This window comes from Vombatus ursinus, unplaced genomic scaffold (assembly GCF_900497805.2).
Source record: "Vombatus ursinus unplaced genomic scaffold, bare-nosed wombat genome assembly UNPS02015129.1, whole genome shotgun sequence".
Taxonomy (NCBI): domain Eukaryota; kingdom Metazoa; phylum Chordata; class Mammalia; order Diprotodontia; family Vombatidae; genus Vombatus; species Vombatus ursinus.
The window spans coordinates 4,125,345-4,149,676 of record NW_020954907.1 but is presented as its reverse complement, the minus strand read 5'-3'; the positions used below and the strand labels follow the sequence as shown (position 1 = coordinate 4,149,676).

Here is a 24,332-nt window from a genome sequence, read left to right as displayed (position 1 = left end):
TTAAAAGAAAATAAGGCTACATTTGCCCTTCTCTAGTCCTTTTCCAGTGTCTATGACCTTTAAATATCACTGGCAGTGTCTTAGCCATTGATTAATCTGGGCTGGGGATCTGAATTTATCAAAGTCAATTAGGTACTCTCCTCCTGTGTCCTGGGTTACTTCGGGTATTAAATTGCTATTAGACAATTCTGTTTTGTCATTTCCAGCATGACCAGTACTCTCTCTGGGAGAGAAAATAAAAACAAACAAAAAATTAAGCAGCTCCACCTTCTCCCTGCGGTCAATTATCATCATCTCATCCAAGAATTTGTCCAATGTTGCTATAGATCCTATGAATCTATTTAGATCTATGATTATATCTATTAGATCTCTTCTATGAACCACATTAAATAATACACACAAAGTTCTTCGTAAAACTTAGAGTGTTACTTAAATGTAGGCGATTCTAGAGGTAGTATAGCTGAGTGGATAGAGGGCCAACCTTCAAGTCAGAAACACTTGGGTCTGTGTCCTTCCTCTTATATAGCCGTGAGACCATGAGTACATCACAACCTTTCTGTGCCTATCACTATCAGAAAACACTCTCAGGGAGTAGTTGTTGATTTGCACGGTTGGGTAGCAGTCACCACACTGTCCAGGGAATTTATCACATTGGTGACATCACATGGCTGGAGTTAAAAAAAAAATTCAATGCATATTTTTTAGCTCAAAACAATCATGTGGTGTCTTGTTTCTTATAACATGTCTCCACATGCTTACTAGGCTGGTCTTGGGACAGCCAGTCCTTGGGTTAACTCTTGGGATAGAAGTATGCAACATTTGTCTTTTGTGAGCCTTAGTGGTCCCCATCTACAAACCTACACTTCACAGGAACATAGATTCAGAGTTGGAAGACAACTTGAAGGTCATCTAGTCTACTCTTTCTCTGTTTCTTTCTGTCTCTGTCTCTCTCTGTCTCTCTCTCTCTGTCTCTCTCCCTTTCTGTCCCTCCTTTCCCTCTTTCTCCTCCCTTCTCCCCCCTCATCTCCTCTTTTTCTTTAACAGATGAGGAAACTGAGGTCCAGAGTCCATACCTGACTCTTTTCTACCCCTGTTTATGTCCTACTGCCATAGCCTTTCAGCACCCAAGGTTACATCTGTACCACAAAGAGGAATCAGAAGAGGAAGTTTCTAGAAATGGAACCATAAATCCCTCTCCTCCCTCCATCAAAATGTCATTAAGAATTTTATTCACAACACCAAGGAATTACATTCCAACTTCAGGATTATTTGAATCATCTCCCCTTTTCCTTGCTGTTCTCAGCAACATTTTTATGTCCTTTGGATCAGTTGCTGTATCCTACATGGCTGAATGTGGGCCAAATACTTGTGGGCTTGGCAGAGGGGTGGTGTAATAATAATAATAGCTAACATTGATATAGCATATTAAGCAAAGCGTTTTGTGTGAGTTACCTCATCTGATCATCACACTGATCCATACTGAAGCAGGTGCTGTTGTCATCTCTAGTTTACAGATGAGGAAACTGAGGATGACAGACAATGTAACTTGCTCAGGGAGCTCCAGAAAAAAAATGTCTGAGGGAGAATTTGAATGCAGGTCTTCTGTGTCTGAGCCCAGTACTCCATTCATTATGTTACCCACCTGCCTAAGGCAAAAGGTTAGGGGAAAAAAAGAAAAAAAAAACAGAAAGGGAAGTGGAAAGAGAACAAATTTACAGCATAATTTAAGGACATGTATTTGAGACAGTTAGGTGGCACAGTGGATAGAGTATAAGGCCTGAAGTTCAGAAGACCTGAGTTCAAATCTGGTCACAGATACTTATTAGCTGTGTGACCCTGGGCAAGTTATTTAACCTTGATTGCCTCAATTTCCTCATCAGTAAAATAGGGGTGGTAGGTCGCACCTACGTCCCAGGGTTGTTGTGATGACCAAATGAGACCAAATAAGGACAAATGAGGACCGCATTGTAATGTGTTTAGCATAGTGCCTGGCATAGAGCAAGTGCCATATAAATGTTAGCTATTATTATCATTGTTATTGTTATTGTTATTATTATTGCTTCTCACTATCTCAACATACCCAGGAGTTGTGAGGCTATGACACAAAGATTATAATATGTCAGATATTGATCTGGAAGGGAACTTAGAGACTATCTAATTCCTCCTCTTCTCATTTAACAGAAGAGAACAAGGCCTAGAGAGGCTGAGACTTACCTAGAGTCACACAGGTAGTAAGTGACAGAGGCTGACCCTTTCCTGTGTATCACAGATGAATCATTATGAAGGCTTGTGGAGGAGACCCTTGTCCATCACCTGTGCTCCACATGGATGGATGTGATATTTTACAGGATGTGGATAATTCCCAACTGGCTTGTTCCAGGTGGCTCTGGTCACCTGGAAAGAATCTCCTATTGGTTGCCTGCTAAGCCTTGGCCCCAAGGCAAAGGCAACCAGAGTATTTCTGTGTTTTTAGAGAATCAGGAAGCAGGCCAGATCGACAGCTTGTTTTCCTCAGAGTGATAGAGCAAAGAACATTGGTTTTAGCATCAAAATACTTGGAGTTCAAAGCATAGTTCTAGGGCTTACTCTGTTGCCCTGGCTAGTTTTTCTTATCTATAAATTAGGGATACTTCATAGACCCATAGAATCTTAGATTCGAGGCTGGATCGAAACTGCGAGGCCATCTACTACTCTACTCCCCTCTCTTTTATTTTAAACTTTCTTCAATCTTCCATTTTAAAAAAAATCAAACATTTAGTTTCTTTCCCTTCTACTCCCACAATTTAAAATTTAAAAAAATACCCTTACAACTAAAATGCATAGTCAAAAAAACAAATTCCACACTGTCCATAGCCAAAAATGTGTGTCTTATTCTTCATCTTGAGCCATCCATCTCTGTCAGGAGGCAGGCAGTGGAGTTCATCCTCAGTCTTCTGGAATAATTATTATCACCAACCCCTTCTTTTTATAGATGAGGAAACTGGGGACCAGAGAGGTTAGCTTATTTGCCTAAGGTGACACAGTTGTGTACATTTACCTACCTTATAGAATCCTTGTTAACTGAGTGTATTGAGAACCATAGCACATTCTAGAAATCAATGTGAGCTCTTTCTCAGACCAATGGGTTGGGATAGAATTGAATCTCCTCGAGTTTCACATCCACTTCAAGTCTCCATTGCATTCTTCTAACTGCTTTGACTGCCTTGTTTAGGGCCTTTGGACTATCCCCCATCTATTGAGGTGTTCCTTTTGTAGACTTTTTGTTCTGTATCTCCCTTGCTGCTTCTCGAAAAGTCTGGGCTTGTCAACAGTAAGAAGAGCCAACATTTATTAAGCCCTGCCAGGAGTTAGAAACCCTGCCAGACTCTGGTGATGCAAGGATGAGGAACAAATGGTCACTGCCCTCCAGGCACATACAATCAGACATGTTTCCAGATCGGACATGTTTCCAGATAGCGGTGATATGTGTTGAAATTGACTCCATGAATAGAAGGGCCCATGCCAAGAGGAGACAGCACAGTGTATGTGTGTGTGTGTGTGTGTGTGTGTGTGTGTGATGGGGGAGACCTCTGAATTTGGAATCAACAAAGATGTGAGTTCAAATCCTATCTCATTCACTGGCTGTCTGTGTGACCATGGCAAACTACATAACCTAAACTTCAGTTTTCTCCTCTCTAAAATGGGAATAGTAATGGCCATAGCATTTACCTAACAGGATTGTTTATACAAACAGAATGAGATAAAAAAAACTGGACAACACTTTTTTTTTCCTTTTTTAGTCACTTTCACATTAATTTTTTTATTTTGAATTTCAAATTCTCTTCCTCCCTCTAATCCCTCCCCCATCCATTGAGAAGGCAAGCAATATGATGCCCATTATACATGTGAAGTCATGCAAAACATATTTCCACATTAACAGGGCAATGTACTTTCAAGAATGCTGAACATGCCATCGAGAAATACCTGACGCTCAGTCCTGCAATTTACAATTCTAGTTGAGTGATGATGGACAAGTCACTTAACCTCTTCATAGAATGGGGCCATTAGTGCCTACCTTACAGGGTTGTTGTGAGATTCAAAGACACAATTTTGTCAAGTGCTTGCAAACTTTGATTTATTATGTAAATGTCAACAATTAGTGTATGTACAGTACTCAGTAAACTTTAGAGTGTTCTATCCATGCCAGGTGTTGTTATACAAGGAGGGTGGGATCATATCTAGCTAGGATTCTAGCTGTAAAAGACTTCTAAAGTGAAGGCCATATAGGATGGGAAAGATGACTGAAGGAGAAACAGGATTCGAGTCTAGGTCTACTATGATGGCACTTGCATTGTAGAATTTCGTAAACTTCGTCACAGTTTGGATGTGGACTCTTAGATTTAGAGTCTGGGTCATGGAACTTTGCACATGGTAGGTGCTTAATAAATGCATGCTGTGTTGGATGGTGGTTCTAAAGTTTGGCTCTAAGTGAATTAAGAGACTTCTTCATTTGGCATATGAGATTAGGACTAGTCTCTGTGCAATTAAATTTGTGTCATTTCATTAAAAAACAATGGAACAAACCTGGGTTCCATTGGTGGCTACTGTCTTGAGCTTCTGATTGTCAGTGATTTCTGGAAATCAACAAATCACCTGATTTCATGGTGTAAGTTTCAGGTAAATAGATGAATTGATCTTTAGATTCCAGTTCAGCCCTTCTGTTGGCACGGCCTCCCTCTGTGCAGAAGATGCTAGAATAAGGGTCCAACCTACTGCTGAAACAAGGGCCCTTGTTTTCTGTAGTTTGCTGATCATGTGTCTCTCTCTGAGGTTTCCCCAGCTTTGATGAGTATGGCCAGGAGTTGTTGTAATTCTCCCTTGAGGATAGCTGATGAGAGATGAATGGCAGGCTGAATTCAAATTGATCAAAATAGAGCTGCCAAGACACTGAATAGAAACAAAACATTCGCCATCTATGAGATGCTTCTGCTTTTTTCAATGTTGAAGAACTTTAAATGCCCAAAGGCTTAGTCATAAGGCACATAGATGAACATGGGAAGTTCATGAGGTTAGAGGGTCCAAGGTCATAGAAAATGGGATAGGTGAAATTTGATGAGGAGTGTGTGTGTGTGTGTGTGTGTGTGTGTAGGTTAGGACAAAAATTGGTTTAAGGGGGAAATGCAATGCTAGTTGAATTAAAACTAGTTATTTAAAAACCACCCTGGTAACATAAGATGCAAAAATATTATAGGGGAAGGCCTCCAGCATGTTGGGTAATAATACCTGAAATCCAAATAGTGTTCAAAAGTTTTGCAAAATGCTTCACTGTGGTATAATGAACTAGAAAACTGGAGTCAGAGGAATTGGGTTTGTCTGTCAGATCTGCCATTTTCTAGCTCCATGACCTTGGGAAAGTCATTAAACCTCAATGAGGCTCTCTTTCCTCATCTGTAAAAGGAAGTAGTTGAAGTAAATCACTTTTACAGCCTTTTGTAGCTCTAAACATATGATACCATGATCCACCATGTGAGGTAGGCAGTAATATATTATTGTCAGCTCTGCTTTATGATGATGAAACCGAGGGTCAGAGTGGTTGTAAATTGCTTCTAATCATACATTAGGAAGGGCAAAAAATGTGATTTGAATTAAGGGCTTCCTGACTCCAGATGCAACACTCTATCCATTATACACACTGTCAAAATAGATCTTTTATGTAAGATTATTATTATTTATAACAATAATAACTTTTATGTAGTGTTATAAGGTTTGTAAAGCACTTTACAAATATCTCATTTGAGCCTCACCAAAACCAAAAATAAACTCTGGGGGATCTTTGCTATTTTCACTTCCATTTTACAGATAAGGAAGCTGAGGTACAGAAAGATTAAGTGACTTGCCTAGTGTCACTTAGCCAGTAAGCACCTGAGGCTTGATTTGAACTCAGTTCTTCCTGATTCCCTGTCTAGCATTCTATCCAGTGGGCCATGTAGCTATAGCTTAGGGAGAACATGACCCAGAATTCCACAGGATGAGAAGTCATGCCAAAGTTGCTATTTGTGCTTTTGGAGGACTTTCTCAGATCAATGAGGTTGGAAAATTCTTGAAGTTTCCAAGTATAGAATTTCAAAATCAAATGGTCATTCTAACAATATACAATTCATCAAAAAGAATTCAACTGATTCCCCCCCCCCCCGTTGTCATTCTTCCTTTTGGAGACAGAAAAAAAGGTGTTGAATTTGTCCTACTTTGGTGAGCAATGATTGTGGATGTCTCATTGTCCTACCATCATTCTTTCATTTTCAATATTCCACAAATTATGATGCAGAAATACATTTTTCCTTTTTGTTATTGAATAAAAATATTGGGATTTAAGTTCATCTCATGTGGGCTCCCTGAAAATGTTCTTGGGACAGTTCCTGGGGCTTGTAGAAGGACAGAGCTGATATACATTTTATCTTGTACTCATATTATCTTGATTTCTGCTAAGTCTCTATGTTTTGGAAGCCTTTCTTTCTCTTGTTCCTTCTAATTTCATTCACAGGAGATTATGAGTATTTGCTGTAGCAACATCTACTAATTTTTTTTCCTTAAATTTTTTTTTTTTGGAACATTGGTTTCTCCAGGCAATTTTAGACTCAGGTTTTATCTGTGAAAATGCTGTAATTCCATTACAGTCTATTTGTTGAATTTTCAAGGATATTTTGAGGGCTGCATTTGCAGGAGAAGGATTTGTTTTATCAGTCCATGAAAGAGAACTTCTCCCTTTAATTCTAGCTGTCAAATCCAGTCTTGCTAGGTATCCTATAGGTGCTAAATTTTTGTCACCTGTCATAATACATTGCTATTTCTACTGTTTCTTATCAGGATCTTTATTGATCAGTAAACCCAGGTGCTTCAAGGATACCCTGTGTTTGATCATTGGTGGCAATGATCTTGTATTGACTTGCCATCCTAAACCTTTCTTTATAGATACAAATTCTAATTATCAGCAGCACCATTATTTGCAGCATTCTCATCAAAATGTAGCTGAAATATTAACTTCTCCAGGAAGCCTTTCCTGATCCTCACATCCTGGCCATGGTGAGCTACCCCCAAGGACCCCATAACATTCACTCTTCACTTTATTCTTCTCTGTTGTAAGAAGATCCTAAAAGATTCAGTTTAGAACTGGAAGAAATCCCAGTAGGCATCTAGCATGAGCCTTCATTTTTTATTGTTGTTTTAGTCATGTCTCACTCTTCATGACCCCTTTTGGGGTTTTCTTAGCAAAAATACTGGAGTAGTTTGCCATTTTCCTCTCTAGCTTATTTTACAGATGAAGAAACTGAGGCAAACAGTGATAAGTGATTTTGCCCAGAGTCACACAGATAGTAAGTGTCCGATGCTGGATTTGACCTCAGGTCTTCCTGACTCTAGGCCCAGTGCTTTTGCCATTGACCACTCAGCTACCCAATCCTTCCTTTTACAGATGAGGAAACTGAGGACCAGAGAAGTTGAGTGATTTACCCAGTATCTAACAAGCACCAAATGTCAGAAGTGAGATTTGAAATTAGGACATCTGTGTCCAAATTCTATACTCTTTCAACTACCTCACCCTGCACATTAAAATTTTCTGCATCTTTTCCCACTACTAAATTGTGAAATTCATAAAGGTAGGTGTTTGGTCTTATGTAAACGTCATATTCCACACAAAATTTTGCACACTGATTCACACATAGCAGGGTTTTCTTTGTTTTTGGCTGGGCCCTGAGTATGTTGATGATTTAATGGATTTCCTAATGATATATTCTCTCTCTCTCTCTCTGTTTTTCTTTCTTTTTTCTTCCCTGATCCTTTCTCTCCATTCCCTCAATCTTTTCTTCTCTCCCTTCTCCATATTCTCTCCTCTACCTCACCTTTCCCTTCTTCTCTTTTCTAGATATCCGTGGGTTGCAGAGCTTTCTGGACCAGGCCTCCAGATTGGGGCTTGACGTATCTTTACAAAAGGTGGACAGGAACATCAGCCGAGTATTCACCAGCCTCTTTACCACCATGAAGACTGAGGAACTAAATCGCTACCGGGATACTCTACGTCGGGCAATCCTGCTGCTTAGTCCTCATGGGGCCCAGACATTCATCAATGAGGTCAGTGCATCAGTTCATTTGTCATAGGATGTAGTAGAACTTGGCCAGGTAAGCTTCTGGACTTGGAATTCCGCTGCCAGGAGTTTTTCTTGGGGTTGTTTTTCTTCTTGATTATGAGACTCAGACTATCTTGGGTCCGTTGGCTGTTTGAGGTGCACCAAGAGATGGGACTGGTATTCATCATCATACAACATTGGTGGCACCAAACTTGGATCTCTAAGCGTGTGTTTGTTTTCACTTTGAAATGCTATGTTGTTGTCGTGAACGTTGATGATGCTGGAGCACCCAGAATATTTTAATCTTTTTTTTTAGAAACAGAGAAGTTTGCTGTACTTAAGACCTCTGTGATGTTAGTGGTGTCTGCCATGTGGCACAGTGAAGTTGTTTCAAAGGTCAGGGGCAAGGCTTGGGACCTTTCCTTCCTTCCCTCACCTCCCAGTTCCACACATTCCTTCCTCCCACTCCTTTGAGATCTATCAAAATACAATTATTCTCGAAGTTGTCTCTGATGTTGATAGCTACACTATTGATAGACACACTCTTAGTGCGTCTTAGCACACCAAAATTGGGCATTTGTTGATCCCTGAAGGTGACAGATTGTGCTTGTATTTATTCTTTGGTTCCTGAGGCTACTTTTTATTACTTAATTTTAGGGTCAATCTTAATTACTCACTTGGTTTAAGAGCCCCTAGTAGCTACCAAAATTATCACGTAAGTAAACAAATCACTGAGATGAGACTAGAAGAGTCAATATACAAACATGCTCTACTATTACATTGATGGCTAAGGGGGTCAGTTGATGAAGGGCATGGACAAGATGACTGAAGTTAGCTTAGTTATTGTTTAAGTGTTGAGTTCCATTAAATATACAAATAAGGGTAATGGATTTCTCCAGTCCACGCTGGGCTTTTTATAGATCTACATATTTTCTCTTCTTTCTTTGTGTCAAGCTCCATTGAGCTGTCTCTGGAGGCTGTTTTCTATCATGGACTGAACTTTCTAGGCTGTCTTGGGCAGCTTGGTTGGCATTGGTTTTTATGTCATCTTTGTGAAGAGGGTCTAGTAAGGAGATGCATTTTGCTCAAATGCCATTTGTTATTTTACCAGCAAATGTGAAAAACTTTGACTTTGCAATCATTGCATGGTTGTTTTCTGCTTCTCAAAATGTTAACTGCAAAGCCTGTGTCAGATAGAAGACATAAAACCTCATAGCCTGTTGAATTCTGAAACACCACCCATTTGAAAAGGCCGATAAAGGGGAGGGAGAAAAGTGAAAGCTTAATAAAGTACTGGACAGTGATAATATGACACTGAGGACAGGCAGCAAGTGTATTAATAATCATCTGTAATATGCATCTTCCTGAACTAAAGCTTTAGACCATTAAGTGACCCCTGGGGTGAGTCACTTTAAGTGGAAACTTAAAAACATGGCCCTCAGGGTTTCAGATGGGCACATGAGAAATAAATTATGGTGGATTCTAAACAGATAGTCTCTTTTTTATTAAGTCATTTTATCCCTGCTTCATGTTCAGAGTCCTGGAAGTTATACTGGCAAACATCACCTAATAGGAATAATTGTCTCCATGAAAATGTAATGTTGGATAAAGTAATTTTATCAAGACGAATGAGTTTTGTAAGAACAAAGGAGAGTTGAATAAATGAATTGCTGATGAGGAAGCATTCTCTAAGTGTCTTTTAGGAGTCAAACACCTCACCAAGTGCTGAGAATAAAGATAGGAAAAGCTAGATAGTCTCTGAGCAAGGAGCTCACATTCTAACTGGGAGAGACACCACAAAAGAGGCCTACCTGCAGGGCAGATGGAAAGGACCAGAAGACCTAAGGGTTCCATGGTGGGGGTGGGGGATGGCAAGATTTAGAGGCCTTTAGATCAGCTGCGATCACTTGGAAACCTGGGACTGGGCTGTTCTTCCACTTCCTTTGCGTTCCCAATGTTTGCACAAAATAGGCATTTAATAAAAGCCAATTGACTGAGTGACAGAATAAAGAGTTGGGGGGATTGGAACTCAGAGCTTCAATAATCTAACTGATGTTTTGGTTTGGAGGTGAGGGCGACTAGGGATGTCTTGGGCCAAAGGTGGTGGTGTGGGGGCCAACTGGAGGCATCTCTAGCAAGCTCCAGGCACACAGGGCGTAAAGAAAGAGAAATCTCCCCTGATAGAGGACAGATTTCTCTTTGGCTCTCGTATCTCCAGCACATATCACAAGGACTGAACCATAGGAGGGGCTTAATAAGGGTTTGGTGACTGAGTTGAAGCCCCAGCCTCCCTCTGAAGGCCAAACAGAATTCTAACAGGCAGAGATATAGAAGGAGTGCTTGGGAAACAGATGGCCTGTATGAAATCACGGAAACTGGAGAAAACAGAATGAAATCAAGCATATGAAAGTAGCCCTATGCTACTCCTCTTTTATCTAGAGGAAGGGGAAGAAGTTGGTGTAAGACCATGCTGAGCCCTTGGGGAAGGGCATGAGAGAAGAGAGAGCAAGGAATGAGTTGGCTTAGTCTCAGGGCATAGAGACAGAAATGTTGGCTATGGTACGGAATAGCTCAGTTGTAATTTCTGAATGATTTCTTGCCAGAGTAAAGTATTATTTGGAATATACTGTGACACCTGTTGTGAACACTTCTTTTGCATTTTTTGAACAGGGAGAAAGAGTAAAGACCTCATGAGGAGTTAGGAAACCCAGAGGGACTCAATGGTATCACATTAAAAGTATCCTGAGGCTGTTCCTCAGATCATGCTTGATTTGTAGATGTTTCCAATATAGTCAATTTTTTCCCGGCACTTTCTGTTACTTGTGCAATTCTTCACAGACCTGGAAACACCGTTACTATGAGCCACTGCAGAGGCTACCCAGCTGAAGCCAAGTGGCAGGGTGAACTGCCCATCTTACATGCCCTGAGACTTGTCCTGTGTACATAGTGCTCAGAAAGAGGTCTCAGAATAACTTGAGGAGAGAACTGGGAACAATTCTTGGCTTCCATTAGACACAAAAAAAGACATCAGTCTACCAGCACAGCCTCCCAGTCAGGTTACAAAAGTGATGAAAGGAATGGAGGGCATGCCCTGAGAGGGGGATCAGAGCATTCTGGGACTGAGAGGAAAGGTAATTGAAGGGGAAGTAAAGAGCTTCTGAGAGTGGAAGAGGGTAGGGCTTGAAAGAGATTTCTGATTTTCAAGAGGGCAGGGGCCTTATAAAAGGTGGGTGGGTCATCTATGGCATGAAAGAGAAGTAGGGGGTTGGCTTGTTTTCATGAAGACAATTGTGCCTTGAGGCCATAGTAGGGAGAAAGTCACCATCAGGGGCCGTGTATATCTCATTCCTTGATGATAAAGAACTGAAGAAATAAGAGAGGGCCATCTCACACTCATAAAAAGAGTTGCTAAGGGGTCTGATCCAAGACCTGTTTTCCTTCATCATGGGTAATGTAGGACTGTGGCCACTCTTTGGAGCTCACTCATGGGTCTCTTTGGTTTCCCAAAGTGCTGAATTTGTTTAAAAATCAGCTTCCCAACCTGACCTTGTGGGAAACTGACTGCAGCCAATTTTTTCAGCCTTACCTCACTCTACCTCCTTTATGACTGTATGTGGCAGTGATGCTTAGAATGATATCACAGACTTAGAGAGGGAGGGACCTTAAAGGTCATGAAGTCTAACCCCATCATTTTTTGGGTGAGGAAACTGAGTCACAAGAAGTTAAATGACTTGCCAAAGGTTGCATAGGTAGTGGCTGAGCTCATATCTCAAGCTGACTCCAGGCCCAGTGTTCTACCTACTGTACTGCGCTTCCTACATTCCTAGAGATCCTGCTGTCTTCTTCTATTTCCATGTACTCTTTCCTTTTCTCTGTCTGGAGAGAATCTCCCCTTCCTTCAAAAGTCCAGTTCAGGAGTCACCTAATCCATTAAGTTTTTCCAGATTCTTCTTCTCCCCTCCCCTATTTAAAAATAATTTCTCCTATTTCTTCATCTGGTTCTGGTTTCATTCCTTTGCTTCTATCAATATTATCTTGCACCATATTTATCATATCCTCTATATTCATTTATAAGCTCATTGGGAAGAGGAAGTGTATTGACTTTGATCTTAGCATCCCCAGAGCCTACATCAGTGCAATGCACATAGCACTTAATACTTTTCAAACAAATGAATAGAATGAAGAATACAGCTCAAATGGGGAAACCATTATTAAGTGGGGTTTCTATGTGTGAGATGCTATGCACGATGCCTAACTGTGAAGACAAGTATGAATAAAACAGGTCATTTCATCTCCTACTCAAAAACTTCCAATGACTCCCTATTGCCCCCAGGATAAGATATTCTTGTTCTGCATGCAACATTCTTCCCAGTGTGGCTCAGCCCATTTTCCCAAGCTTATTACACCTTATTCACCTTCACCATTCTACATAGAAGCTGGTCTACTGGCCATTACTTGCATTCAATATTACATCCCCCATATCCATGCTTTAGCATAAGCTACCCCTCATGCCTGAAATTTATTTCTACCTCACCAGTGCCTTGTAGAATAACTAGATCCTTTCAAAACTCAAGTGCTACCTCATAAAGCTTTTCTTGATCCCCTCACATATTAATGCCTCTCCTTAAATTGCTTTAGTATTAACACTATATACATACACATAATACATAGATGGGTGTATTTATGAATGTAAATATGTAATACATATGCATGTGTATATGCATATATATGTATACACATATATGTGCATGTTATGTGCCCTCTCCCCAATAGTAAGATGTAAACTCTTTGAGAACAAATATTATTTTTCTTTTTTTAAATCTTTTTTGTATTAAATACCAAGGATGGTGTCAGGCATACGTTCAGAAATAAATAAATGCTAGGCGATTGATTGATTATTGAGCCAAGTGTGACTCCATGGTTCATAAGATCAAAAATGTAGGGCTCATGGGGGGAATTTAGAAGCCATCTACTCCTACTCTTTCATTGGCTAATGAGGAAAGTGAGACACAAAGAGATTGGGATACAGCCTAAGAGATGGAGTCAGGATTTGTACCTAGATCCCCTAGCTCCAAATAGAGCTAACTATCTCTTCCATACTGTAATTACTCTATGGTTTTGAGCTTGAGTTACTGAAGAAACTCTAACAACAACAAAATAGAGAAGTTGGATGTATTTTTTGGGAGAGGGAAGGGCTGATAAGGTCAGTGTTAGACATATTGAGCATAAGGAACCAGTAAGATGTTAAGATAGTGTAGTCCTATAGGAGAATTTGAAATGGGAATCTGGAACTCAGAGGTAGAGCTCAGAGCTAGAGGTAATCCTAAGAATCAGCCAAGGAAATTGATCATTGAAACTGTGCGGTAGATGAGATCCCCAAGGGAGGAAGGAAAAAAGAAATTTTGATGCCAAATAAAGCCTTGGGGTGAAGCCAGAGAGTTAGGCAAACAGAGGTGAAGTGACTTCCCCAGGGTCACATGGCTAGTAAGGGTCTGAGACTAGATTTGAACTCAGGAAGCTGTGTCGTCCTGACTCCAGGCTCAGCACTTTATTCACTTTGCCACCCCGCTGCCCCAAATAAGTAACCTCTGCATGCTACCAACTCCATTCAAATAAGTTTCCTCTGGACTAGGGGTTCTTAATCTGGGATCCAAGGATGCTCAAGGGTCTCATGAATAGATTTCAGTGGGTTTGTGAACTTCAATTGGAAAAAAATAGATCTTTATTTTCTCTAATCTCTAACTGAAATTTGGCATTGCCTTTAATTGAGAATTTATTAATTTTATTATTAATTATGATTAATTATTAATTTTATTGATATATTTTACTTGTATATAGCCAGAATTTCTTCCAGTATTCCTCAATTCCCCCCTCCTAAAGAGAAATTCCATGTAACAGATATTATTTTTAAAGAAACTAAAAGAAGAAATTCAGCAAATCTGATTAATACACTGGAAAACTCTGAAAATATGTACAGTGTTGCATGCCTGCTAACTAGTGACATTGACCTCCTTGCTGTTTCTCATACAAGACACTCCTGCCAAATCCAGGCATTTTTACTGGTTGATCCCCCTGCCTAGAATTCTCTTCTGCCTCATCTCTGCCTCTTGGCTTCCCCAACTTTTTGCAAGTCTCAGTTTGTCTCACCTTCTGCAGAAAGTCTTTCCTGATCCTATTTAACCTTAGTCTCTTTCCCTTTATTGTTTATCTCCAGTTTCTCCTGTTTATATTATGTTTGTACACAGCTTTTTGCATTTTTTCTCCCCTATTATATTGTAAGCTCCTCGAGAGAAGGGGCTATTTTTGCCTTTCTTTGTATCCCTAGCATTCAGAATAGTGCCTGACACATAGTAAGTCCTTATTAAATGCTTCTTGACTGACTGGCTGAATGACCTTCCATCTCTGTAACAGAGTGAGGACAGAGTGTCTTCTCATATCTCTCCTTTAGGACCATATGTGTTCTTTATTATTTTGAAACATTCGCTTTTGATTGATTTGTGATTGCTGTTCAATTATGAATTTAAAAATTACAAAAAAGACATTATTTTGAGAAGTGGTCCATTGATTTCACCAGACAGACATAAGGGGTCCATGACACACACTCCTATTGTAGACCTTTCCAGTGCTTTGGTCAGACTGCCTTTAATGGAAACAAACTGAACTCAAAAGCAAAGGAATTTTATGAATTTGATTCATTGTACTCTATTTTAACCCCTTTAATTAATTTCGAGAAATGATGCCACATTCCTTGGAAACAAACTCAGAGCATCTAGTCTGGGAATGTAAACTACAGGATGGTTAATTGGGAGCAGTTGCCAATAGCTTGCTCAGGTATTTAGCTAATCATATGCCAGGATTACTCTCAGGGTCAGGCCATGATGTCCTGAGCAGCTCATAAACACAGCTTTATGATGTTTCATCCTAGAAGATCCTCCCTTCCCCAGAATGAATAACCTAGGACACAAATGCAGTGCAGGGACTTATTAACACTAATGCACCTCTCTGATTTCTCAGAATGTTCTCAGTAATGTTTTTGCCATAGTCTAAACAGAGAATCATTTTTTTTCCAAAAATGGCTAAAGCTCCCCCTCTCCCATCTCACAGAGGAGAGCTTAGGTCTTCACCTCCCCAACCACAGCTTCCTTTATGGTTCTCAGTTTGTGTTTTCTTCCTTTCAGGTGAATTTAGCCCCTTCTTATACCCACCCAACCCTCACAGATATCTGATTAAGAGTTAGCAAATCAGGAGGATTGGTATATTCAGGAGATATTATTTCCAAGTGGTTAACTATGGAAACTCTTTGATTATCTGGCTAGCATTTGCACATGGCTGGGTACATTCAAAGGACAATTTTGGCCAAACGGTTCCCTGAAATTCAACAGACCATGTTTTGACAGTGCTTGTCAGGCTAAATGCTGAGTAGTTGCAATGCTTTTGGAATATTTACTCTCTAAGCTTTAAAGCACAGTTGGTTGAGCTTAGAGTGAGAATGAGTATGAGTGAGCTGGTAGATGGAGCCTTCTGTTGAGAATCCGGGATCTCTACTCCAGTCTGGCCTCTCCTACTACAGTGCCCTTTGACCCCAGGGTGACTTTTGTGGTCTCTGTATAATCGTATACCAAGCATAATGTGGCTATCAAGTGTACCGTATTACTGTTATTTCAGATATTGATATTTGTTGTTTATGTTACAAATTAAATTTTAATTACCTGAACAATTTCCTTTCTTCAGGACTATTACAGTAGGCTCCTACCTGGAATCATGGTCTCCAGTCTTTCCTTTTTGAATTTGTCTCAAACACAGTTGCCAAAATAATCTTCCTAAAGCATGGGTTTGACTGTGCCACTCCACTTTTCAAGAAACTTCTGCGGTCCCCCTTTACCTCTAGCATCAAATACTCCTTGGATTGGCATTTAAAGTCTTCCTTCCTTCCTTCCTTCCTTCCTTCCTTCCTTCCTTCCTTCCTTCCTTCCTTCCTCCCTCCCTCCCTCCCTCCCTCCCTCCCTCCCTCCCTCCCTTTCTTTCTTTCTTTCTTTCTTTCTTTCTTTCTTTCTTTCTTTCTTTCTTTCTTTCTTTCTTTCTTTCTTTCTCTCTTTCTTTCTTTTTTCTTTCTTTTCATTCCTTCCTTTGTTCATCTATCTGTCTATCAATCCATCCATGAATCTATCTGTCTATCTTCATATTTAATTCTATGATCATAGATTTAGAGCCTGAAGGGATCTCAGAGGCCCCCTAGACCAATCCCCTCATTTTACAGATAAAGAGACTGTGAGTTCAGGAGATAAAGTCCAAGGCCATGTGGGGGGTATATTTGAGAGCTAGGGTCTCTTATGGGGCCATGGATTCATAGATTCAGAGCCAGAAAGGACTTCAAAGGTCATTTAATTCAGCCTTTTTATTTTACAGATGAGGGAACTGAGGTTCAGAGAGGTTAAATGACTAGCCTAAGGCCATAAAGTTTGTGTTAATGACCTCTGTGTCTTCTTGTTTAGCAATTATGGTTACCTCTTTATGCATACATGTATGTGTATGCATACATATATGTGATAAATGTATATGTGAAAAATAGATATATACATACATGTATGTGTATATACACATATATACATATACCATGTGTGTATATATGTGTATATGTACATATATTTATGTGTGTGTATGTGTATATATATATATATATATATGCATACACACATACACACACACACACACACACACACACATGCGTGTGTGTTCCCAATAGAGCAGGTGTTCTTAAGCTGGGCTCCAGGGATCTCTGAGGGGTCTGTGAACCCATAGATGAGGGAAAAAATAATTTTCACTAACCTCTAACTGAAATGTAATATGTCCTTCAATTACGAAGATGGACAACACAACATGATTCTGAGAAGGGGTCTGTAGTTTTCTTCAAACTACCAAAGGGGGTCCATGACACACACAAGCTAGAGAACTCCTGGAATCAAATATTAACTTCTTGAGGGCAGTTTATTTTCCCCTATGTCTTTGTATCCCAAGTACCAAGGATGATGCCTTGTACTTGATGCTTAAACTGACACTTAAAATGCAATCATATTATAGAAATGCTTGATGATATTTTTACTTTGACTTCATTTCATGCAAGGCTGAGAAGATTTGGAGAAATGCTTACTTTGATCCTTAGATTCATTTAGCATGATAATTCTTTCATGGTAGCCAATCAGAAGAAAAGACTGTGTTAGAGTGGAGAGACTATTAGAGCTAGAGTTAGAAGCCCTGGGTTCAAAGGCTGGCTGTAGTCATTTCTTGGTATGCGGATCTTGGGCAAATTCTCTAACATCTCTGAACCTCCATTTCCTCACCTGTAAATGCATCTAAGATAACTTCCAAGATCCCTTCTAGGTAGAAGGCCTATGAATAGGGCTGTGCTAGAAAATGATTAACTATGGCTTACCAGAAAAAAAAAAAACTACATATGGGACATACTTTGAAATTTAATCTACATTATTAACGTTTTCTTCAATACTTTCTTAAGTCTAGGCAGTCAACAAAACAATAAATAAAACCTTGATTTGTAGCATTTCTCCATTACTGAAATGTAAATACTCACATCGGAAATTTAACAATCGGCTCCTGAGAGCTGTCGACAACGCCCTCCTAATGATAAACTTCTCCACACTGTCTCATTGATGACTGTTTTGTCTGCACACAGCAAAAGCAAACAAAACAAAACAACCATACCAAACCCGTAGAAGTGTTTCATTTCCTGGAAATGTGTGTCAATCGTGAGCCCTTTGAGTACAGACAGGGGCTGAAAAATGCTGCATCTTTTCTTTTCATCACTCGAAGGCACTTATTTCACCCTGGAGGGAGGAGAGGACTAGAACACCTCCACTGTTATTTACAGAATGCCTGGCTGGCTAGTCTGGCCATGTTGTTCAAGCTGTAAGCCTCTGTGATAAAATGCTTTTTTACTGCAGGATTAAGACTTAGGGAGGATGCGGAAAAATGCTGCATCATCAGGAATAGACTGGGCCCTGAGATCCAACTCGCTAGACGATGCCGCAACGGTCTCTGTGGCAAAGTCAGGAATTCTGAAAGTGCATGAGAGGAAGTGACAGACCCCTAACTTCATGCACCATGGAATGAGACCCCTTCAGGAGGTGACTGTGGGTCACTCTGGAGCTCCCAGCCTGTAGCTCATCATTGGTGTTCAATAAATATTTCAGAACTGGGCCAGAGACGATTCACTGGTGTGGTAGAACCTTTCTCTAGCTGCTGGGCAGTTGAATTTTTCTTTAAAGTGCCCTTAATAGAGGAAATGTAGCTCAGGGAGGGATGCAAACCCAGATACCTGAGTCCAAATCACTGGGACTTTAGACACTAATCACAGGATTTCTCTCAGGGCCAGAGTTATAAGCACGTAACTCCCTAAGGCGTGGACTGAAGTGGGGCTGGACACATAACACTTTAAAATAACTTTTAAAAATATAAATGCATGTATTACTTAATGTCAGATAGTTCCCCTTTCCATAGCAGGAAAGTGTTGATTTTGTTGTCGTTCAGTTGTTTCAGTCATGTCTGACTCTTTGTGACCCCATTTGGGGTTTTCTTGGCAAAGATCCTGGAATGGTTTGCCATTTCCTTCTCCAGCTTATTTTACAGATGAGGAAACTGAGGCAAACAGGGTTAAGTGACTTGCCCATGGTCACATAGCTAGTAAGCGTCTGAAGTTGGACTTAAATTCAGGATGATGAGTCTTCCCAAAGTATTGATTTAAGGCCTCACAGCCTCTGAGCTATAGTGACTAATAGAGAGCACACTTTTCAGAGGTTATATTGCTCGATTTTTGAAAAGGGGAATTGTGGGCACAAGTGACTTGTGAATTTAATTCAGTCCAATTCTACAGTTATTAAGCACCTGTCATGTTAAGAGGCAGTGTAGCATAGGGGATAGAGGGTAGGTCTTGGTGTTAGGAAGATGTGGGTGGTTACACCAATTATCCCTGTGACTATGGACAAGTCCTTTTGCCTCTTGGCCCCCTAGGCAATGCTCTAAGATCATTGGTTACAGACAAGGTTCTAATCTGCATCTGCTAGTGAGGGTGTTTCCAGAGCAGGAGTCCCATAAAGCACAGCAAAGAAAACATAGTTCCTGTTCAATGGCAAACGCATAAACAAATCACAAACATCAGAGGGTTATAGACCTGGGCAGAAGGGACCTCTGATGCCATCTGGTCAAATCGGATTTCATCTTGTAGATGAAGAAATTGGAGCCCAGTGAGGTCTGAGGTAAAAAACAAAAAAACAAACAAACAAACAAATAAAACAAAACCAAAAAAAACATGGAAAGTATCAGTGGCAAGATTGATACTTCTTTCACCTAGCAACACATTCTCTCTTCATTCTACCAATGGGCAATGCACCAAACTAGGCACTTAAGGATGAAGTAAGACAGCATCTTTTTCCTCAGGGACCTTAATTTGCTCTAAAACTCACTCTACTCTACTTTTATAACCTTACTTATCGAGGCACAGTGATTGTTAGGGTGCTGGACTGGAAGTCAGGAGATCTGAGTTTGAATCCTGACATAGATATTGACTAGCTATGTGATCCTGGGCCAAGTCACTTAACCTCTCTGTGCCTCAGTTTCCTCATCTGAAAAGTGCACTAATACTGCTATCTACTTCCATGGATGGTTATAAGAATGAGGTGGAATTATGTAAGTGAAATATTTTGCAAACCTCAAAGAGATATATTAACGAGTGTTCTAATTAGAAAGGCAGTGTGGTCGTCTAGGTGGCAGAATGAATAGAGTGCTGGGCCTATAGTAAGGAAGATTCATCTTCCTGAGTTCAAATCTCACCTCAGACACTTACTAGCTGTGTGACACTGGGCAAGTAATTTAAACCCCACTTGCCTCAGTTTTCTCATCTGTAACATGAGCTACAGAAGGAAATGGCAAACCATTCCAGTATCTCTGCCAAGAAAACTCCAGATGGGGTCATGAAGAGTCAGACATGACTGAAAACAACTGAACAACAACAACGTGCCCACAGAGCATAGACACCACCTTAGAATTGAGAAGACCTGGGTTCAAATGTCTCCCCTGCCACATACTGGGCTGCAGGACTCTAGATAATTTGAAAAACCTTTCAATCCTCTAGACAATTCTTTAACTTGTGGGAAAGGTGCCCACATGTACTGGTAGAAGGAGTTTTTTAATTTGGTAGTTCCCTGTAGCAATGAAATCACAGACCCAGGTCCTTATTCTCGTTCTTGTAATCATCCCTGCTTCTAGTGCCGCACTCATAGAGCCCTTAGGAGAGAGAAAGCTGGTGGCAGTGGGGGACAGATTTAAAGGGAAATACTCCATTAAAAAGGCCAGAGGGTTACAGAAGGACACATCCCTCTATGGAGTGAGGGTACAGCAGGAGGGAAGTTCAGGAGCCCCAACTCAGTATTCAGCCCGCAGGATTCAGAGGTGAAGGCAATATACTGAAATCATCTTTTTCATCATTGAGCCACGGATGTTTATTTTTCCTCCCCTCTGCCTGTTCTTTCTTCTTCTCTGGATGGCTAATTGCTAAACCTTGAATCACTTGGGTGTGACAGCCTCCCTAGGGACCAGGATGGAGCTGCATGTGGTCACTGCAGTAAGCAGGAAATCTGGGAGTGGAAACAAACAGGCAGGCAGCTGCTGCTGCGCTCAGGAGCTGGGAGAGCTCGGAGCCAGGGGCAAGCACTAAGGCATAGTGTGGTGTGCTGTTGCCATTGGAGGAGGCGTTTCTTCCTGAGAAATTAGTAGTGACATCTGTTTTGAGAAGTGGTGGAGGGAGACAGGGGCATCGCTCTGGAAGTCAGCTGATAGCCATAGGCTCTTTGGGTTCTGATTGCTGGCTCGCTGGGGATGAGCCACTAGAAGACATCAGGGAGTGTTCTTTTCCTTAGGGAAGAAGAGAGAGTAGCATTTTCTCTGGGTCACAAGTGGGCTGCGTGCTGCAATAGATATGTTTCAGAACAGAGATGAGTCAATTCATTTAGCAACTATAATGACCATTTTAGAAATGTCTTTAGTCTTCATTTCTGACGGATTTCTCATTAACTCCCAACAACTTAAATATCTCTGCCTCCTTTCCTGCATTTCACTTTCACCTTCTACCTAGGTCTGCAACTTAAGGTCTCCTGAGGGGCACTCTAACTCCTGAGGGGCAATGCTTTGAGTTCTAAACTTGGAGCTAATAGACCTGAGTTCAAGTTCCATCTAATATAATCATATGTATCAGCTGTGTGATCATAAGTGAGTTACTTCAGGACTCAGTGACTCAGTTTCTTTATCTGTAAAATAGGGACACAGTTTGGACAGGTGATTTTATTGGTATTTGGGCCTCCCAGATGAGGAAATCTCCTGTACCAATGCAGGTCGGCATCTTCTTTGGGATCAATAGCCTTAGGTAGCTGCCTAGGGCACTGAGAGGTGGAGTCACTTGCTTAGGGACACACAGCCTGTAGATGCAGGACCAGGACTCGAACTCTTGTGTTCCTCACTTACCAACCAGCTATCAACTATACAATGATGGCTCTGTAAAATTGGGATAATGATACTTGTTTTTACCTAAGTCATGAGGCTGTTGTGAGGAAAAGACTTAACTGATGAAAAGGACCTTAAAGCATTCCAGGAATGGGGAATGGTATTATTCTGGCAAAGTAGTTAGTGATCTGAAAACAATTTCCTAAATGAAAGGAGATGGAGATTCTTAATTGAAAGGGAAGTTGTCAGAAATTTATTTCCTTGAATTTGAAGAAGCTTGAAGAATCCATTTGTGATTCAAATAATTCTCTGATTTTTACCCTTTCCCCCTCTTGTTTATATCAGATTTGCAAAGCAGTGAGTTCTAGGACTTGTTTGATTGAGTCAGAAGACCCATATCTGATACTGGGCAGATCCTCTCCCATCTCTGGGCCTCTGTTTACCCATCTCTAAAATGACCTCATTCTACCTGCCCCCTTTCCAGATCCAAATCAATGAATGTAAACTCCTTGTGGGAAGGGACCGCTTCATTTTTGCCTTCAGTCCTCGGTGGTGGCACATAATCGGAATTTAGTGAATGTTTTTTGAATTGAATTATTGCGTGACATACAATATTCCTTGCTATTATTTCAAGGGTCATTCAGTAAAAATTGATTTACTAATAATGATCACATAGTTTTTAGAGTAGACTTATCTAGTGGATGTCATTCCAGCACAGGGGTAATCATCTTCAGTTTATGTCCAAACCTGGTTGGCAGCTTTATTTCTTATAGTCTATGCAATGAATAATAGTAACACTAACAAGTCATATTTATATAGTGTTTTAATATTTATACATTTCTTTCCTCATGATAGCCTTGAGAAGCAGGTAGAGTAAGTATCATTATCTATAATTAGCACTTCTTAAACTGTGGGTCGCAACCCCACATGGCAACAGTAAAAGGTTTCTGAATGCACAGTGATCAAAAATTAATTAAAAAACCAAATGTGTAATGAAGTCAAGGTGTTTCTGGCAGCACTTGTCCATGTTGCATCTCACAACTTCACTGCAGTCTTGGTTCTGAACACAAAGCATGCATACTTTGCACTGTGCATGCCCTCAGGCCATGCAACACCAAGAACACTGCTCTGAAGAGGAAAAAGTTTAAGAAGCTCTGGTCTGTATTTTATAAATGAAGAAACAGAAATAAAGTGACTTGTCCAAGGTCACACAACTATTTAATCTCAGTGCCCAGGTCTTCTGGCTCTTTTTTTGTTGTTGTTGTTGTTCAGTTGTTTTTCAGTCATGTCTAGCTCTCTGTGACCAGATTTGGGATTTTCTTGGCAGAGATACTGGAGTGATTTGCCATTTCCTCCTCTAGCTCATTTTATAGGTGAGGAAACTGAGGCAAACAGGGCTGAGCCAGATTTGAACTCAGGAAGATGTTTTCTTGACTCCAGCCCCAGCACTCTCTCCACTGTACCACCTAGCTGCCCCCTCCTGACTCTGTCATGTTACCATAGGTTCCTAGAAGTAATACTGTTTACACCTATAATTATGGAAAAATAAGAATTGTAAAAGCAATACTGGCATGGACTGAGAGCTGGAAAGGACCTTATGGGTCTTTCATTCATATAACAGCCATTTATGAAGTGTCTCCTAGGGTAGAGGAATTGTCCTAGGTGCTAGCAATAGGAGGACAAACAGAACACAACAAACAGTAATATAAAAAGATCCCCAAAACACTGTCTGTCCTCAAGAAATTAATTTTTTATTGGTTGTAAACATCATGTAAGTAAAAAAGGTAAATACATATACCAATTAGATACAAAACAATAATTTCTGGAGGAGAGGGAATTAGCATCTGGGGAAAGAGAATAGACTTTCTTTAGAAGGTAGTGCTTTAATTGGGCTTTTAAGGAATCGAGGAATTCTATGAGACAAAGGTGATGAGGGAGTGCATTCTGGCTATGGGGTCCAGCCTGTGTGAAGGAATGGAGGTAGGAGATGGAATGTTATATGTGGGGGATGATATACTGGCCAATTGGGTTGGAAAGTAAAGCCAGTGAATGAAAATAACATGAAATAATCTTGAACGGGTACTCTGGAGGCAGCATGGGAAGGACTTGAAAATGCCAAACAGAACACTTGGTGTTTTTATTTTCAAGTATTAGGAAACCACTGGAGATTCTAGAGCAGGACAACATCATGGACATACTTTTGTTTTAGGATTATCAGTCTGGGAGCTGATCACTTCATTAAAACCTCTTATTTTGTAAATGATGAAATTGATTCCAAGGTCAGGGAAGTTATTTGCTGGAGATTAGACATGTAGCAGAGTTGGGATTGATCCCAAGCCCTCTAATTCTCATTCTAGTATTCATTCTATTAACCCTCTGACTTAAATATCGAATTTCAAAAAGAATAGAAAATGAACATATAACTCCTTGAAATCTCTCTGAGTATCTATTGTCTTTATGTTTATGTGTGTCTATGCATTTTCACAAGTACAAAATCATGGAGGTGTGACAGGTAATAGTTTCTGGGAAAAAGAGCTGGAAGTTTTGAATAGATTGGTAATGTGATATGACAGCTTCTAAAACTACTGTGATCCTAACCCACATGGAAGGGCATAGTTCTTGGAAGTCAAGGGATGGTAATTCCACTGTTATGGGCACCACATTTTAGAAAGGACATTGGTAAACTGGAGTAAATACAGAGAAGGGCAATTGCAATGGGCAGAGACC

The 24,332-nt window shown here is 40.4% G+C and overlaps 1 protein-coding gene across 1 annotated transcript in view; it reads left to right on the top strand.

The window, feature by feature from the left end:
* Positions 1-24,332, top strand: part of GRID1 (glutamate ionotropic receptor delta type subunit 1) — a 1,063,263-nt gene that overhangs the window by 510,039 nt on the left and 528,892 nt on the right. Inside the window, exon 4 of the mRNA XM_027846365.1 lies at positions 7,898-8,103. Within this exon, the coding sequence (XP_027702166.1) occupies positions 7,898-8,103 (206 nt within the window). The remainder of the gene's footprint in view (positions 1-7,897; positions 8,104-24,332) is intronic.